Source organism: Pisolithus orientalis (assembly GCF_024613125.1).
Source record: "Pisolithus orientalis strain OTSU chromosome Unknown F5J12scaffold_1, whole genome shotgun sequence".
Classification (NCBI taxonomy): Eukaryota; Fungi; Basidiomycota; class Agaricomycetes; order Boletales; family Pisolithaceae; genus Pisolithus; species Pisolithus orientalis.
This window is the reverse complement of record NW_026260782.1, coordinates 1,011,114-1,026,052: the sequence shown is the minus strand read 5'-3', so window position 1 is coordinate 1,026,052 and position 14,939 is coordinate 1,011,114. Positions and strand designations below refer to the sequence as shown.

The 14,939-nt window shown below is 52.5% G+C and overlaps 7 protein-coding genes across 7 annotated transcripts; 3 read left to right on the top strand and 4 right to left on the bottom strand.

The window, feature by feature from the left end:
* The first annotated feature begins 736 nt into the window (after window positions 1-736).
* Window positions 737-4,029, top strand: F5J12DRAFT_791692 (Pkinase-domain-containing protein). Its single transcript, XM_051743893.1, has 10 exons — window positions 737-852; window positions 904-1,826; window positions 1,877-1,988; window positions 2,070-2,369; window positions 2,455-2,567; window positions 2,642-2,708; window positions 2,783-2,871; window positions 2,963-3,060; window positions 3,119-3,260; window positions 3,361-4,029. Exons 2-10 carry the CDS (start codon window positions 933-935, stop codon window positions 3,568-3,570), a joined length of 2,025 nt encoding a protein of 674 aa, XP_051605647.1. The 5' UTR covers window positions 737-852; window positions 904-932; the 3' UTR covers window positions 3,571-4,029.
* Window positions 4,030-4,420: 391 nt separating this feature from the next.
* Window positions 4,421-6,761, top strand: F5J12DRAFT_791686 (HSF-type DNA-binding-domain-containing protein). Its single transcript, XM_051743892.1, is given in 7 exon segments — window positions 4,421-4,833; window positions 4,900-5,050; window positions 5,107-5,182; window positions 5,237-5,977; window positions 6,000-6,431; window positions 6,481-6,631; window positions 6,643-6,761. 6 exon segments carry the CDS (start codon window positions 4,649-4,651, stop codon window positions 6,522-6,524), a joined length of 1,629 nt encoding a protein of 542 aa, XP_051605646.1. The 5' UTR covers window positions 4,421-4,648; the 3' UTR covers window positions 6,525-6,631; window positions 6,643-6,761.
* Window positions 6,762-7,451: 690 nt separating this feature from the next.
* Window positions 7,452-7,891, bottom strand: F5J12DRAFT_791681 (uncharacterized protein). The gene has a single exon (XM_051743891.1). The coding sequence runs from the start codon at window positions 7,809-7,811 to the stop codon at window positions 7,497-7,499; it is 315 nt and encodes a 104-aa protein (XP_051605645.1). The 5' UTR covers window positions 7,812-7,891; the 3' UTR covers window positions 7,452-7,496.
* Window positions 7,892-8,497: 606 nt separating this feature from the next.
* F5J12DRAFT_932976 (uncharacterized protein) lies at window positions 8,498-10,742 on the bottom strand (the record flags this gene model as incomplete). The annotated part of the gene is made up of 4 exons (XM_051749565.1): window positions 10,194-10,742; window positions 9,538-9,806; window positions 9,266-9,352; window positions 8,498-9,174 (listed from the first exon to the last, which is right to left on the bottom strand). Exons 1-4 carry the CDS (start codon window positions 10,286-10,288, stop codon window positions 8,498-8,500), a joined length of 1,128 nt encoding a protein of 375 aa, XP_051605644.1. The 5' UTR covers window positions 10,289-10,742.
* F5J12DRAFT_15449 (uncharacterized protein) lies at window positions 10,636-12,310 on the bottom strand. Its single transcript, XM_051738172.1, has 6 exons — window positions 11,831-12,310; window positions 11,635-11,768; window positions 11,196-11,584; window positions 10,984-11,142; window positions 10,852-10,927; window positions 10,636-10,796 (listed from the first exon to the last, which is right to left on the bottom strand). The coding sequence occupies exons 1-6, from the start codon at window positions 12,269-12,271 to the stop codon at window positions 10,730-10,732; spliced, it is 1,266 nt and encodes a 421-aa protein (XP_051605643.1). The 5' UTR covers window positions 12,272-12,310; the 3' UTR covers window positions 10,636-10,729.
* F5J12DRAFT_791665 (uncharacterized protein) lies at window positions 12,294-13,354 on the top strand. Its single transcript, XM_051743890.1, has 5 exons — window positions 12,294-12,594; window positions 12,647-12,697; window positions 12,749-12,809; window positions 12,857-12,960; window positions 13,126-13,354. Exons 1-4 carry the CDS (start codon window positions 12,359-12,361, stop codon window positions 12,905-12,907), a joined length of 399 nt encoding a protein of 132 aa, XP_051605642.1. The 5' UTR covers window positions 12,294-12,358; the 3' UTR covers window positions 12,908-12,960; window positions 13,126-13,354.
* A 745-nt stretch (window positions 13,355-14,099) lies between these two features.
* On the bottom strand, window positions 14,100-14,683 carry F5J12DRAFT_902055 (transcription factor subunit Med10 of mediator complex-domain-containing protein; the record flags this gene model as incomplete). Its single annotated transcript, XM_051748244.1, has 3 exons — window positions 14,100-14,195; window positions 14,249-14,432; window positions 14,484-14,683. The coding sequence occupies 3 exons, from the start codon at window positions 14,681-14,683 to the stop codon at window positions 14,100-14,102; spliced, it is 480 nt and encodes a 159-aa protein (XP_051605641.1).
* Window positions 14,684-14,939: the final 256 nt, after the last annotated feature.

The window sequence follows — 14,939 nt, the reverse complement described above, 5'->3', positions numbered from 1 at the left end:
GCGGCTCTGGAAGTGCCTGATCCCCGTTTTCCTGCAAGCTGCCGAGGTTGGGGCACTGCTTGCACTGTCTTCTGCGCCACAACCGTTGAGGGTCGTGCTTCGATCTGGGCACAGGGCAAACCCCCATGTCTAGTACTCGATGCTATAAACCGCACCTTCAATCTGAACAGCCTCGTGGGCGGCAAGTGCTGTGGCAGTTTTCTGGAAAACTAGGAATGAACTGGCTACGGATCCCAGTTCGCCGATGGCTGATCGCTCGAAATGGTGGAAAGTGACTATACAGGCGTGTCTCTCATATGCATAGTTACTACAGCCTGCCACGCTTGATGCTGTGGCTAATGTCACGCTCACTCCTTCCGCAAATTGCACTTGGGCAAGGGAGTTAATGATTTTCGTTTGTGCTCGAAGTAAATCGGTACTTACCGGTGCCCGGGGGATTGGGTGTCTCCATGTTGTTACGGCAAATCAAATACGGTCACATGGCAACAACGTGGTCTATCCTTATGGGCGTCTAAATTTTCATACAGGCCATCTTGCAGCGCGGTCTATCCACAGGACATATTTTCAGCGGGGACAGATGTGGAACGCTCTCTAGTGTAGTATCTAACGGTTGAGTACCTCGGGAGTAATCGCGAGATGATCAGCCAGCGACCAAGTGGCAAGCTGTATAGTTGGATGATTGAAGTTGCCGCCTTACCTAATCTTGCATTTTCTAAATAGTTTTACGCGGTGAACACCGAGAAAGGCACAATACAATCGTTCTTCAAAACTTGGTGTGGATACCCGTTTTTCGATACCCAGCGAACAATTTCGCAACTCACCTGTCTGCTGACCATCTCGTTGTCCCTAAAGGTTTTTCCATTACTGTGGAAGAACTGCTCTGGAAAGCTGAATCGACAGCAGGCACACATAGATTGTTCCTGCCAGGTGCCATGCATTCCCCGGCTCCTTCCACGCCATCCTACTCGTCCTGGAAGTCTGTCTTTCGTCTACCAAGCTCCTCCAAGAAGCATTCAACCAACGGGAATGTACCGGCACTTGCTGTCGATTGCAACTCCCGTACGATATCTGCACCGCTGCAACCGGTTAAGAAGTCTGTTGGGCCGGTGACACCCAGCCCTTCCCTCTCACCTTGTACACTGCAGTCTGGGGACCAGCGTTCTTCCTACAATTCGTCCTTCACACTATCGAGTGACTCCAACACCGGAGTTGCGCCAAAACCGTTCGATTCACGAGTGAATTCCTGTCCATCGCAGCAGTCTGTCCAACCATCTGCAGCGTTGAACGGCTACGCAAATGGCATGGCTGCAACCGTGCATAGTCATGCACGCCCGCGCACGAAATCGGAAAAGATGCGTCTGAACCTAAGTCGCGCTCCACTACCGCCGCCGTCCAGTTTTCTCGCTCCCGCGGTCTCACAGCAATCATCTCCTCAGTCGGCTGGGGCAGCGCATTCGCGTCCAGGACCACTGTCTCCAAAGGCGATGAGTGCGTCTGCTACCCGCTTTATCCGTCGCGTTGCTTCCGCCCCGAACGCTAAACACCTTTTTTCGTCTGGTGCGCGATCGGGGGTACCCACCAAGAATGGGCTCCTGGCACCGGCAGAAGTCGTTTCTCCGGCACCTGTTAATGGACAGCGCCGGTCGTTGGAGAAAGGTGACGACTCTCTTGAAACTTCATCGTCGGGTTCATCCAGAACACGGCATGATCGATATCAATTTCCCGGCATTCCAAAGTCGAGGATGCCAAACAATAATACAACTAATAGCAATGGCAAGGCATCCTTCCGAAGAACGTATTCCAGTAATTCTATCAAAGTGCGATCGGTAGGTTTCCGAAGCGCATATGCGATAGTGTGATAAATTGTTGTCTGTAGGTTGAAGTCGGGCCGTCCAGTTTTCTTAAAGTCAAGATGTTAGGGAAAGGTGACGTCGGTCGTGTGTACCTCGTGCGTGAAAAGAAGTCCGATAAACTGTACGCCATGAAAGGTGATTTTCGACTTCTCGATCGTATGCCCGAGGCGTGCCCCTTATTTTCTTTTTTTCTTTCTTTCGATCTTTCGATCTCAGTTCTCTCGAAGAAGGAAATGATCGAGCGTAAGAAGATCAAGCGAGCGTTGACGGAGCAAGAAATTCTCGCCACGTCGAACCATCCGTTCATAGTGACACTATACCACTCCTTTCAGTCAGAGGAATACCTTTACTTCTGCATGGAGTATTGCATGGGAGGCGAGTTTTTCCGAGCCCTTCAAACGCGGCCAGGGAAATGCCTTTCCGAGGACGGGTCACGGTTTTATGCGGCTGAAGTGGTGGCTGCCCTCGAGTATTTGCACTTAAACGGTTTCATATACCGTGATCTGAAACCCGAAAGTAAGTTCTGCTGCTGTGTCGCGCGGCGCGAACTCTAAACGTCTACTATGCCATGTCCATTCTTATGGATACATTGCTTCTTCAGATATCCTTCTTCATCAATCGGGCCACATCATGTTGTCGGATTTTGATCTGGCGAAACAGTCTGGACATCCCGGAGGACGACCTGCCACCATTCACCAGTCGGAGCCCAACGGGGTAATGACATTACCTTTTACTTTATTCGCCACCCGGTTGACTCCATGCGGCGCTGTCTGCCTGGTGTTTCCTAGATCCCCATAATCGATACGATGTCGTGTACAGCGGATTTTCGGACTAATTCTTTTGTCGGCACCGAAGGTTAGTTGATTCTGGGCTATTCCCCGTTAGGGTGTATGCCGTCGAGCTAACTTTATTGCTTCGTACAAATGCAGAGTATATTGCACCTGAAGTTATCGCTGCGCAAGGTCATACGGCTGCAGTGGACTGGTGGACGCTTGGTATACTGATCTACGAGATGATCGTGAGTTGAAACACACCTTTTTTATTGACCAAGGAGAGGTGCGCTGATACACATCCATGTGCGATTGTGGCCTATTTTGGGATTGCCGTAGTTTGCCACGACGCCGTTCAAGGGGAAGGAGCGGAATGATACTTTTAACAATATACGGTTATTGCCAGTACATTTCCGGGATACCCCCAGGATATCTAGGTTTGTGGTGCTTGCGTTGATGGTGGAGTGATGGTGAGCTGATGGGCATGTGGTTAAGTGCATGCAAAGATATCGTTATTCGGCTGCTGGACAAGGATGAGCGCAGTCGGTTAGGGAGCAGGAGCGGTGCAAGCGAAGTGAAACAACATAAATGGTTTGCAAAGATCAGCTGGGGTCTTTTGCGTCACACGCGGCCTCCGGTACGTTTAGACTTCCCCTTATTTCATAATTGCGTGGGCGACTCGCCGGCCGGGGATGATTTGCCCGCCTGGTGGAGCACTCATAGACTGCGTTGAACAGATCGTTCCCGCAGCGTCGAACGGTGCAGACGCGATGAATTTCCGGCATCTGAAGGAGTCTAACTCGCTGCACCTTGAAAATCAGACCGGTTTGCGGACGAGGGCATCGCCCAGCACGGCGGGGTATGATGATGGGATGGACATGTCTCCCGGCAGAGATCTGTTTGGTGCATTCAACAGTGTTACGATCCACTATGATGGGGAAAGTTGAAGAGTCGTGGGCCATTGTTCTAGGTCCTCGGTATCTCTTTGTGGTGGAGACCATCAAGGACTGATACAGATGGGCGGTGGTTTTCTTCCCTACCTTTTGGACGGGGCTGTATCGGCCGGTTTGTCTGTTTCTGGTTGATAATGCGCCATTTTTGATTCCTTTTTTTTTCTTTTCTTTTTCCGCTGGAGATAACGACGGTTCAACTGTATAATTTGGCATTGCACGCACATATCGCACAATATCTTTCGCTGCTAGCACTTTTTTTTTTCATTTCGGTTTCATTATTGGATGGATATACTCTACGACACGATGCTCATATAGATGACGACGGGTTTAATTGAAACGACGGTGGACATACAGGGGTGATGAGAGGGAGAATACATGTTCCTTGCTCGCCGCGGACAAGGTTTCGGCCGGCCCGCGAGATTGTTGAAGGCTAAGTGGTGGCAGCGGAAGGAGGAGTGCTTTCTTGGTATGTCCAGAACGGGCTAGCGCGATACAAACGCGGTTAATTTGCAAATCGGCGCAGAGACCCCGGAGACTGCTGGTGACATTAAAAGATGCCGTGACTGAGAGCCTGTCCAGCACACGCGGAGACCACAAGCCTAGAGTGAGCAGAAAGAGAGAGAGACAGGGAGAGGGAGGGCAGCGGACATTGGCGAGAGGTCACATGAAAACAGCGTGGTGCCAGAACAGGCCTACCTCGGCGCCGAGGGTCTGGCGAGGGTGGCCAGATATGGAAAATGAAGAGCTTGTGTGTGCATGTATGGGGGCTGAGTGATTTCCGAGCCGCGGCTTGGTGTCATTACGTATATATGATAGGGTCACGTAAGGCTATTTTCGGTGAAGAGGGCTTCTCCACCGAGGTTGTGGTTTTGAACTGGGACGGCCATTTACGATCGAAGGAACGCAGCTTTGTTGTTGTCGTCCTCGTCCCCTCGTCGTCGTCGCCGGCGGTGTCTGTGTTTTTTCTTCTTATAATCCTTCTACCACTTTCCTTTACCCTTTATATATACCCCATCCCTCGCTGATACCCGCTTCTCCCCACTCTCTTACACGCCTCGCTCACGTCCTCGACATGCAAGACATCTACGCTCCCTCCTTCCATCCACGTCCCCCCTACTCCTCCTCCCCCTGCTACTCCCCCAACGACTCTCCCCCGGAAGACAGCCCCTCTGTCCCTCTCAAAATGCACGAACAGCAGCCTCTCCCCCACAAGTCAGAGTCAAAACCTCAGGCGACCTTTCTCACCAAGCTATATGCGTACGCATCTCTCTCTCTCTCTCTCTCTTTCCCTTCTTCGCTTACCGACCCCCCTCCCTCCTGCAGTCTCCTCGAGCGTCCAGAGAACCACCACATGATCAGATGGGACCCTGCTGGCGAGCATATCATCGTGGAACGGCCTGAGCAACTCGCCCTGCACGTCCTCCCGACCGTCTACCGTCAGTCAAGGTTTGCGAGCTTCTCTCGGCAACTAAACGTGCGTGCTTCTTTCCCCCGTCTGCCATACATTCATTTCATTCTTCCCTTCCGCAGATCTATGGCTTTATGCGCAAAGTAAACCTCCGCAACGTCGACCCCGCCATCGATGATCCCGATGCGAGCACTTGGTGTAAGCTTCCCCTCTCCTCACACCCCCATTTACTCCGTGATTAACGTCTTCCAGCCCATCCCACCCTCAATCGCCACTCTCCCCCCGAGGTCGTCGCAAACTTCAAACGCCGCGTTCCCCCGCGTCTGCCTAAACCCAGGAAACGCGAGTCCCAGGAGACGCCTACAATCCCTCCCCCTCGTTCTGCTATTGGCGTCGCTCCTGTGCCCCTCTCTGTCCCTCCTCCCATCGGCGCAAGAAATGGCTCGTTCACCGGTCGGGCCCGTGGTTTCTCTGCTCCTGGCTCGTTCACTCCTCTCAGCCAAGGAGGCGCTGCAGGCTGGGGCACCTCGTATCCTCGTGCAGCATTGCCCCCGCTCGCTGTGCCTCCTACCCTTTCTCACCAGAACCTGTACGGCCAATCCATCTCCCCGGCAGAGGAATCCCCCTCCACCCAGTTCAGCGCCATGGCGCCGGGAACGGGTTATGCGACTAACCAGGTCACTACGTCCCAGTACTCGTATCCGGAACCCAGCTGGTCGTTCTCTCCAAACAGCTCGGCGTCGAGTCACTCTGGCAGCCTGTCTTCCCTTTTGAACCCTCCTGCAAGCAACGGTTTCAGCACACGTCCAAACCCGACGATCAACACGTCTTACACTTCGTATCCTGCCATGCCCATGCACAGCGACCATACCCCTCCGTCTTTGTCGCCGGATACCCACAGTCGTCCCACGACGGGTTACTCGATCTCTTCGGTGTCGTCGCTGCCGTACGAGGAGTCCCCTCACCACGCATACCCACACGGCGAGTTCTCTCGTCCTGGCTCGAGCCATCACAGGCAAGACTTCCCCTACGTCCCGCCCGTCGTCGTCGTCGAAGCAGTATGGGCCGGGTTCCTTGAGCATTCGTCGTCCACGTCGCCATAGCCAGGCGATCAGCCCATACCCCTCGCCATATGACCACCATGCGTCAGAACGGCGTTCGCCTTCGCCACAGCCTGCTGATGACCACAACGTAAGCATGTCCCGTGTGCGCAGCGTGACACAACTGTCCTCTGTTGACCCGTACGGGTTTCCCTCGGCTCATGCCGACTTCGCTTATTCCGCCGTCGATTCGATGGACTGTCGGGGTGGATGGGGCCATCATGCACAAGCTGGCCAACGCCCTTCTACGAGCGCATCGTCTATCAGTGGGGCCTCACATACGTCATCGTCGCAGGCAAACACGCCGCCGCTGAATGATGGATATGCGGAGACGAGCATCAATCGCTGTGAGTTTCTGTGGCACAACTGATCCTATACGGCGTGACTTACTGACAGGTAGTTTGAACCAGTCTCACCTGACTTTGGAATCGTGCCATTGAACGATCATCTACCCTCGCAATATACCAAGCCGACACGCGAACTTTAGAAGTCGGCATTTCGCGGGGTTGTTAGAACGAGTGCTGCACGTTGGTTGCACGACTGCTCAAGTCAGATGTGACGATGATTCACGCTTTTGTCGCCTGTTTTTTGTTTTTGTTTTGTTTTTTTTCTGTTCTCTTGTTTTTTTTGTTTTTTTTTTTGCACTGATGACCACCTCTCCTTTCTTCCATGGTTGATTTTTTCTTGCTTCGTTATTGTGAAGCACTTGTTTGAAACGAAATTGGAAATGCCCCGTCCGTTCATTATTATATTTTCCACGACTCACCCATCCATCGATATCCAGTTCTCGCCTTGCATTGCTTCCCTCATCTGTCCATTCTGTCGTGTATACCTCTTTGCCATCTCATCTGTATCAAACGTCCCATCCATACACTTTCTGATACCTCGCGCTCTCTCATTTCGGTTCTTTTTCTGTCACTCTGGCTATGCTTATACGGTTACCCGTACACTGTTACCCCCGATCTTTGATATCCCAGTTGGCTTTCTGCGTACCGCGCAATCACCCTCGTGAGTTGGTTATATGATTGACCCCAAAATGGTCGTCAACCCAAGTTGGCCATGGATCGGATCTCGATTCGTGGAGTACGTATGAATCTGTCCCACCAGAATTCTGATCGGGATGGGAACCTGCCCAACGGAGTCACGTACGTAAATTTATCCCTCAGCTGCTCGTGTGTCCATTGGCTCGCGGCATTATTAATACACTCAGTTGGTTGGTTTGTCCTTGTGTGGGTTTGTGGTAGCTTGTTGAGATGATGATCTTGCTCGTTTTCCTGCTGATATGATGGGAACCACGAACGACAAACTTGTCTATGATACTTCTGCATTCTGTTGTACGAGCGTGATGTGACTTTGCTGACTGTCACCAAAGGGGGAGAGAACTACTGGCATGATGTGCCTCAGGCTAGCTCTTATTGTTTGAGGTTCCGGGCACGATTTCGGCTCAAGCTCTTCATTTTAACGTTCAAAGCCAAGTTCATGTCACTTGGCGGGCGGCACCAGGCGGTACCGTCTTTATTCTTCTTCCATTGCGAAAATACACGGTCGGCGCCCGTGGCCTGTTCCATGAAATCGTTGCGTGTCGCGGAAAGCCGTCTGTGCCACGGGCAGGAATGGTGCATGTTGCTGGGCAAGATCATAATAATGGACAAACACAGCAAGGGCCATACAGCAAGGTTCAGTCCTTCAGCAACACGGTGGCGTAACTTCATAACAGACACTGCCATCCTGCATTATCACATGCACAGGGGGGTTACACTTACATTAACTTGGTGTGCGTCCTGTAGGGCCAGCGGCGTATCAGCACGCATGCACGGTGACTCGACCGTTCTATTAGGAGCAGCGCTTGCTGTTTATGCGAGTACTGGTTGGTTGTAGTCATATGCTGGCCGTCTGCCCGGCACCATCTTCACGATCATGCCAACATAAATGGCGTGTACTCCATTTTCATCTCGACCCCTACTTAACGCAGCTGGTGTTCTTTTTTTGCAATCTGCACAGTATTAGAGGGCACTGACATGATAGGATTGCTACTGACAATAGACTAAACGAGGGAGACCGTCGACAGGCCAAAAGAGCAACGGCGTACACCAAAGAGTAAGTCAAATTAAGCACGAGGTAAACCGTGACTGAACGAGAGTAGACGAAATGAAACTTGTCGGTAGGAGGGGGGAAAAAAATACACCCTTGATATCAGCAAGGTAAGGCGGTTACATACATACACGATTGATGAACGAGTGTGTTGTGTCCATCTGTTGGCTGGCTATGTGCCCTAGGAAAAGGAGCGTGAGGGGAAAAATCGCGCACAACCTCTGTATAATGTCCGAAAGAACGTCCCATGGTTTGTTTGTCTTTTTCTTTTCTTTTTTTCTCTCTATCCGTTATGAAACAAGTAAGGCACACCTGGTCCGCGTCACCGTGCCGAGATAGGGTGGGAGGGCGCAAGGTGAGCTTCGGACATGTTTTCCCTGGAAGGAGGGAGACGACTGTATGGATGTAACTCTGTCTCTTCGTCCACAGAGGAATCAAGGGCTAGGAACGCCACCCGTTCCTCGGACGCGCTAGCGCCCACGTCTGTTTCGTCCTCTAGTTCATCATCTACAGCTCGACGTGCGACCCAGCTGATGTAGATAAACAGTACTACGCAGAGCATGATGCCGCCCGCCGTCCACATTTGGCTCCATCCACTTTCATCGGGTGCGACTTGATGTGTGCTGAAAGAACGGATTCCTGCACCGATGCTGGTGTGTACGATCACTTTGAAGAGGGAGAGAGCGGTACATATCACGTAAGTCTTCATCTCTAGCGTCGGAGTCGCCGCAAGAAGTGCATTTAGGACATTATACGGATACGGGGCCAATCTAACCAAGAACAGGAGTGATGGTTTGCGTTCGATGGCACGCACGGCTCGACAGAGGCCACGTGTGGACTGCAGCCATCGAGCGATGGGTTCACGTAGAAACGTACGCGATAAGGAGAAGACGACGATAGCGCCTGATAATGCTGCCGAGTATGAGATGATCGCGCCAGTCCACGGACCAAATGTATATCCAGACAATGTGATCAGCGTGGAGTACAGTGGGAGAGGGGCTGCACGAGGGTGAGAGAATTTCCGAGGATAAAAGAAAAGGACGAGTGAATATCCAACCAGCAAGTGTTTATTCCCAGAAAGGGTACTTACGGAAAGTGGTGATGAATATAAGACAGAAGAGTACGACATATCCAAAGTACTCGTCATTTCGCAGCCAATGCGAGAGTTGATCGAGACCTGTAGTTTAGGGTGTCCGCGCAATACATATCAGAGAGAAGGGAGACAGTAAGTCAGAGTCCATTTCAAACGGTTGGAGTTATGCGTATGGACATCAAATGCACACACGAAAACGTGACTAGGAGACCATGACGCGTGCGAGACGACCTAATTTTGTGTCCAATCAGAGGGATGCGATTACTCACCATCAAAGACCTCTGTTTTCCAGAATGCGATGGCGAGGAGAAAACCGAGACTGGTTGCACCATATGCGAGTACCGGAGACCACTGTTTGAACAGGTTCCATGTTCGCAAACCGCGGGGTCGGACATATCGGGATGAGGAGTGAGAGGAGCGTGCACAGTGCGAAGACACTGGACGAGATGGAATAAACAAGGGATGACTTGCAGCGGTATGGTCGTGGAGTTGGGGGATGGTCGAGATCGACGGAGGACAGGTTGAGAGGGACGAGTTTCTCGTCGTCAAAGGTGTGAAGGCGCTCGGCGGCCATCTGAGCTCGCACTTGTGATGACGCGCGAGTGTGCGCCAAGGGTCGCTGCAACTCTTGGAGTCCAGTCCAGGTATATTGCAGTGTCGGTCGATGTCCCCCACGGAAGACAGCAGGCAACAGTGACAGAGACGAGGAGGATGGCACCCAGCTCGATATAAAACGGGACTACACCGGGTACTGCGATCAGGCATCTGTCTTATATGGAAACAGTCGCACGCCACTTCCACCTGAGCCCATCATCATATTGCGTGTCAAAGGAGCCCCACGACCGACGCCATGCTCGCCGCCGGAATACGCGCGCGATACACTCGTATCATCACAGACGCTACACGGCAAAGGACCCGGGCGTACAGCGACGGACAGAAGCATTCTAAACACGCCGAATGGTACTCGTCTATGCTTCCCGGCATGATTCCTATCGCGCTCCTCGGTTCGGCAGTGTACATGGTATGTGTTTCACCCCTCGCTGTGTTTCAGCTGCGTTGTATGCCAAATACTCTGGTTTGAGACGCCATGTGATAGCGCGTTCTGATAACGGGAACTGATTTTATTTATGCTCCCAGGGTTTACACCTTGCGCAGTGCGCTCTGGCACTATGAAAAATTCCTCGACCAAGCTGACGCGCGCATACGCAACCTCGAAGAGGAATGTGGACAGGACTGCAACGGGAACGCAGCGTATCGTCGCAGCCATCCCCATCTAAAAGTCAGGGCTCTTGGTGGCGTTGGCTATGATGTGCTCCCCTAACAAGGAAAAGCTAATATTGACCTACGGAAGTATATACACCGGTAAGATACCAAACGACGACCCAAGTGGGTATATCTGAGCAAATCCATCTGTAAGGTGCCAGCGAAGCACGCGCACATGCCACATGGAGCAAGTGCCCGTCAGATGGTACTTGATAGCAATTTTGTCACCAAGGCAGACTTGTACTTGTCATACAGTTTCGACGAGCTGAGCACGGCGACGTCAGCATAAATCAGGACCTTCGCTACCCCTGTGAACTTACCTAAGAATGCCAGCAACCAAACCCGTGAACGACTGTGCGATATCCTTGCCGCGGGAGAGTCTGAATACGTCGTACGCTGGAACCGTCGATATCAGCAAACATGTATAGCCAACGGACGAGGGCAAAACGCACAGACGAAGATGAGGTCCATCACTAGTTTCGTACGGCTCATCCTTAACCAGTACGTTTTTCGCTGCAGTCTTGCTAACTCCTTCTCATCCACCTTGGAGGCTTTGGGCTGAGATTTAGAGGTCGCACCAGACATGGATTCTTGGTAGGCACGGTTCTCGACTGTAAAGGTGCAGCTGTCGACGTCTTCCCATACATTGCTTGGCTCGACTTACCTTCCCGCTGTTGCCCCTCGATGATGCTCATCTCAATCCCGTTCTGGACAAGTCCGACCAAGGTACCGAAGAACCAACACCAGTCCGCAAACCGCGCTGCCCTCACACCTATCTTCTGACCAATGAGACCTAACCTTGAGAGTGTATATATGTCATCTGAGAGGCCGTTGACGAGGTCCAGCAGTACTGGTGGAGGGGCAGCGAGAAGGGCCTGCAAGGACGGGTGTGAGAGTAGTTGTCCGGTGAACGGTGAAGACGGAGGCTTCTTGGCGGGGGCGTCTGCAAGGGAATGGGAAAGAAACGACCCATCGAGGGAGGCATAAGGAACAGTCTTTTGTGCGAGGATGGTGCTCAAGGGCGTGAGCCAGTTGAATAATATGAGCATTTTCCTGTCCATGCATGTTAGGAAAATGCTTTTCGCTAACGAGTGGTGATCTACCTGGTGAACGAGAAACCCGAGCGAGCAGAGTCTAACCGGTGGACCATTGCCTGCTGCCATGTAGACCGGCCACTGCGGAAGAGCAACTTCGTATGGAAGAGGAGGTATACCCGGATAGAATATTGCATCACTTTCTGTGCGCAGCATGGCATACATGAGGAAGTGACGAGTGGGGTGGGGAGCGAAGGATGCTCACGAATGCTTTATCACGACCATAGCTCGTTGCGAGTATATCCCGCCAGACCTCATGAGCGGGGACCTTGCTCTCTGCCGCCTTGACACGCGCGTCCTCTTCGTCTAGTTCGTAAGCCACTCCATCCCCGTCGTCCCCAGCAGTGTGATCCTGCGCGGCGTCTATACAAGCAGCTGGGGTATTGTCTTCCTTTTCGTCATACACGCTGATGCTGACGGAGCCAAAGTGAGCGGAGTGGGGACGAGAATGGGACGAGGAACCGGGTGTCATAGCTGTGCTTGTGCATGGTGTACGGGGGGGATGAGCGGAGAGCGGGTTCATCTGGAATGAGTCGGATACGTCGAAGGAGGATGGGCGGTAGAACTGGGAGTGCATGGATTCATGCAGGGCATCCGGGGACGAGACGGAGTTCTCGCTGGCGTGGGGGAACATGATGGACGACATGACATGAGCGGAAGAGAGGACCCGCAAGACCAAACACAAAAGCCAATTATGTAGACTAGCAAACAGGCGACACGCAGCTGATTAGCCATGTCAACGACGTCGCTGGCGTTCCGCTCTCCAGTCTCCCGTTCCGAAGCTGTGTCGCCCAACCCTGCACGCCCCGCGTTCGATACGGAGCTACTGCGTGCATACATGAAGAAGCTGCTGCAGACGACGATCCAGCACGCGGTCTGGACACACGACCGGGATCAGGTCAAGTCATGGATGAAGGATATCAAGGAGCGCATCAAGGACCGAATGCTGGAAATCCAGCCAACTGGATTGTGAGTGAAGCTTCCCTGGCTGTCCATTCTGTACATGTTAAAAAACCGCTAGCAAGTACATCGTGCTAGTACAGATCAACGAGAATCTGAATCAAGGGGGTCGGTAAGTACAGATAATCTCGTCGTCGAGGCAACGAGACGATTGCATTTGCAGGGCAGACATGGTGTCCCACTGGGAAGACGGGGATGCGTGCATACACGAGCTCTTCTACAATGTCAGTACTCGTGTGTTTTTGCATTCCTCTGCTGAAAGGGCGGGCAGGATTCAATCATTTGCACGTGCATCGCACTCGCGGTCCGAAGTTCGTCGTGACACGAACGGTATTATTGTATTACAATGCTAGCCATGTACGAACAAGCAACAGAGTAAGTACTATCACGACGGAGAGATGCGCCCGCGATATCGCAAGTACATACTGATGTCCGAGGAGTCCATCGGTGCGAGAGCGGTGGCGAGTTTTGATGGATGGATGCTCTTCACTTGTCTCTGTCTGGCAACACCTCAGCGGTTGTAAATTGATTATCCAACAGCAAAACACGGCTGCGGGGCCGGGAAGAACGAGCGCTGGAATATATTATACGACACAAGGGGGAAGGGGGGAGGGAAGGAATTGCTGCCGAAATCTCGAGGGGGTGAAGAGGAAGAACTGATATCGCGAGATCTCGTTAAGTTAGCAACTGGGTCACGGTTGCCTCCGGAATCTGTAGAGGGTGCCACCTCGAGGCCGCGTGCCGGCGAAAGGGGCATCGTCCTCGAGGCCTGTATTGACGACGGGCTGTATACTCGTATCTCTGCGATTGGCTGATCGGAATGCGTACGTACAGCTCGTGAGAGAGTCTTCATACGAACGAATGAATGAATCAGAGGGGCCAGGATGGGCTATGTTGTGCCACAGGCGTTTCCGGAATGTCAGCGTAGCGTAGCTTATCGTTGAACCCACACCAGTGTGTGCCCACTCACGTTTCATCGGATGTTTTTTTCTTTCTTTTTCACGAGGGCCCCTATCAGCACCCCAAAGTCGAGACCTCACTCGATTAATATTATATTACTAGCTTGGATGGTACGTACAACAACGTTGTGTTTAGAGTTTGATGCTCCTCGCCCTCCCTGGGGTCCTTGCATTCGACGCGAATGGCAAGTCGACCTGCAAATCCCAGCAGGGACGTGCCCGTCGTCCCGCTCCCCCCTCCCCGAGGACGATCGCACAGCCTCGCGCCGGCGGCAACGGCCCATTCGTCCGCCAACTGCGCATCCCGCCTGGAGTCGTGTTTGCCTGTTTAAGAGGCCGACCCGTTTCGCCCGCGGCCAACCCGCGCCAATGGAGCGGAGTGACCCAGGAGAAAATGGTTCTGAGATCGGAGAATGGACGGACATTGCAGGACGAAACTCCGTCCAATGCCTTCTTCTCCAGAGAAACTAGTCTTATATAAATATATCTTTAACCTTGCAGAGAACACCGCCGCAGCATCGTCGAAGCGCGTGTTCGCGAGATTATCCGTCGCATTCACAGATCCGTGGCGTGCTCCGGTCGTGGATCGAGATACTCTGCTGTTTCAGGAAAGTTCTTTGCCAATGCCTCGTTCAACAGCCTGTGGTATGACTGCCTCGTGTCAAGCCACTGAGGATCCCCGCCATTCAACAACGACAACTCACCTTGAGGGCAGCTATCTTGCCATTCATAAACTGATTTTCAGTCGCAGCCCGCTCTAACCGCTCCTTAGTCAGCTGCATCGGATTGCGTGCGTTATCGATGTCCGCCAGCACCTGCAACGGAACCATCGCACGAATGCCCTGCGACATGTCGTCAATCGTCGCCAATTGACGCACGACATCATTGCTGCCAAGTTCTCTTTTCAACAAAAACATGAGACCATGAGAACCGCCTTACGCTCTCGCACCAACTTGCTTGGGCTTGTCACGCTCTTTAGTGGAATCGTTGATCACCGTCGTACCCAGATTGTACAGTGCTGTAGCCACCCCAAGCAACTCAAGCTCTAGATCACCCTGCACACCAGCAGGTGGAGGAGACTGTGACGATCGTGGCGAGTCCGGAGCGTGTGGGTTCACGGAATCGGATGGAAACGACATGTTGGAAGCTGGCAGTGCAGAGTCGAGAAAGAACAGTTTCATTATCAAATCTATCATGTAATGTCTATATAAGGAATGGATCCAACTACTAGGGTTAGGGTTAGGAAAATAAAAGAGCAAAAAAAAGAGGGGGGCCTGCCCAGCCAGAGTGGCCATGGCAGGACTGGAAAATATTGAGACGGTGCATGAGCCGAAGCCCATACAAACCGCAGGCACCCTCTGGGGACAGGGTCGCCGTGCAATGGAAGGTCCCCAC

What these genes read in the sequence shown, in the direction of transcription:
- F5J12DRAFT_791692 (XM_051743893.1), top strand. Translation starts at nt 933, where the DNA reads ATGCATTCCCCGGCTCCTTCCACGCCATCCTACTCGTCCTGGAAGTCT. An exon ending in TAAACTGTACGCCATGAAAG is followed by an intron (nt 1,989 to 2,069) that starts GTGATTTTCGAC and finishes TTTCGATCTCAG; the next exon opens with TTCTCTCGAAGAAGGAAATG. An exon ending in TTCTTTTGTCGGCACCGAAG is followed by an intron (nt 2,709 to 2,782) that starts GTTAGTTGATTC and finishes GTACAAATGCAG; the next exon opens with AGTATATTGCACCTGAAGTT.
- F5J12DRAFT_791686 (XM_051743892.1), top strand. Translation starts at nt 4,649, where the DNA reads ATGCAAGACATCTACGCTCCCTCCTTCCATCCACGTCCCCCCTACTCC. An exon ending in TTTCTCACCAAGCTATATGC is followed by an intron (nt 4,834 to 4,899) that starts GTACGCATCTCT and finishes TCCCTCCTGCAG; the next exon opens with TCTCCTCGAGCGTCCAGAGA. An exon ending in TCCCGATGCGAGCACTTGGT is followed by an intron (nt 5,183 to 5,236) that starts GTAAGCTTCCCC and finishes AACGTCTTCCAG; the next exon opens with CCCATCCCACCCTCAATCGC.
- F5J12DRAFT_791681 (XM_051743891.1), bottom strand. Translation starts at nt 7,811, where the DNA reads ATGGCAGTGTCTGTTATGAAGTTACGCCACCGTGTTGCTGAAGGACTG.
- F5J12DRAFT_15449 (XM_051738172.1), bottom strand. Translation starts at nt 12,271, where the DNA reads ATGTCGTCCATCATGTTCCCCCACGCCAGCGAGAACTCCGTCTCGTCC. An exon ending in ATGGTCGTGATAAAGCATTC is followed by an intron (nt 11,769 to 11,830) that starts GTGAGCATCCTT and finishes TGCTGCGCACAG; the next exon opens with AAAGTGATGCAATATTCTAT. An exon ending in TTGGTTGCTGGCATTCTTAG is followed by an intron (nt 10,797 to 10,851) that starts GTAAGTTCACAG and finishes CGCCGTGCTCAG; the next exon opens with CTCGTCGAAACTGTATGACA.
- F5J12DRAFT_791665 (XM_051743890.1), top strand. Translation starts at nt 12,359, where the DNA reads ATGTCAACGACGTCGCTGGCGTTCCGCTCTCCAGTCTCCCGTTCCGAA. An exon ending in GAAATCCAGCCAACTGGATT is followed by an intron (nt 12,595 to 12,646) that starts GTGAGTGAAGCT and finishes AAAAACCGCTAG; the next exon opens with CAAGTACATCGTGCTAGTAC. An exon ending in AATCTGAATCAAGGGGGTCG is followed by an intron (nt 12,698 to 12,748) that starts GTAAGTACAGAT and finishes TTGCATTTGCAG; the next exon opens with GGCAGACATGGTGTCCCACT.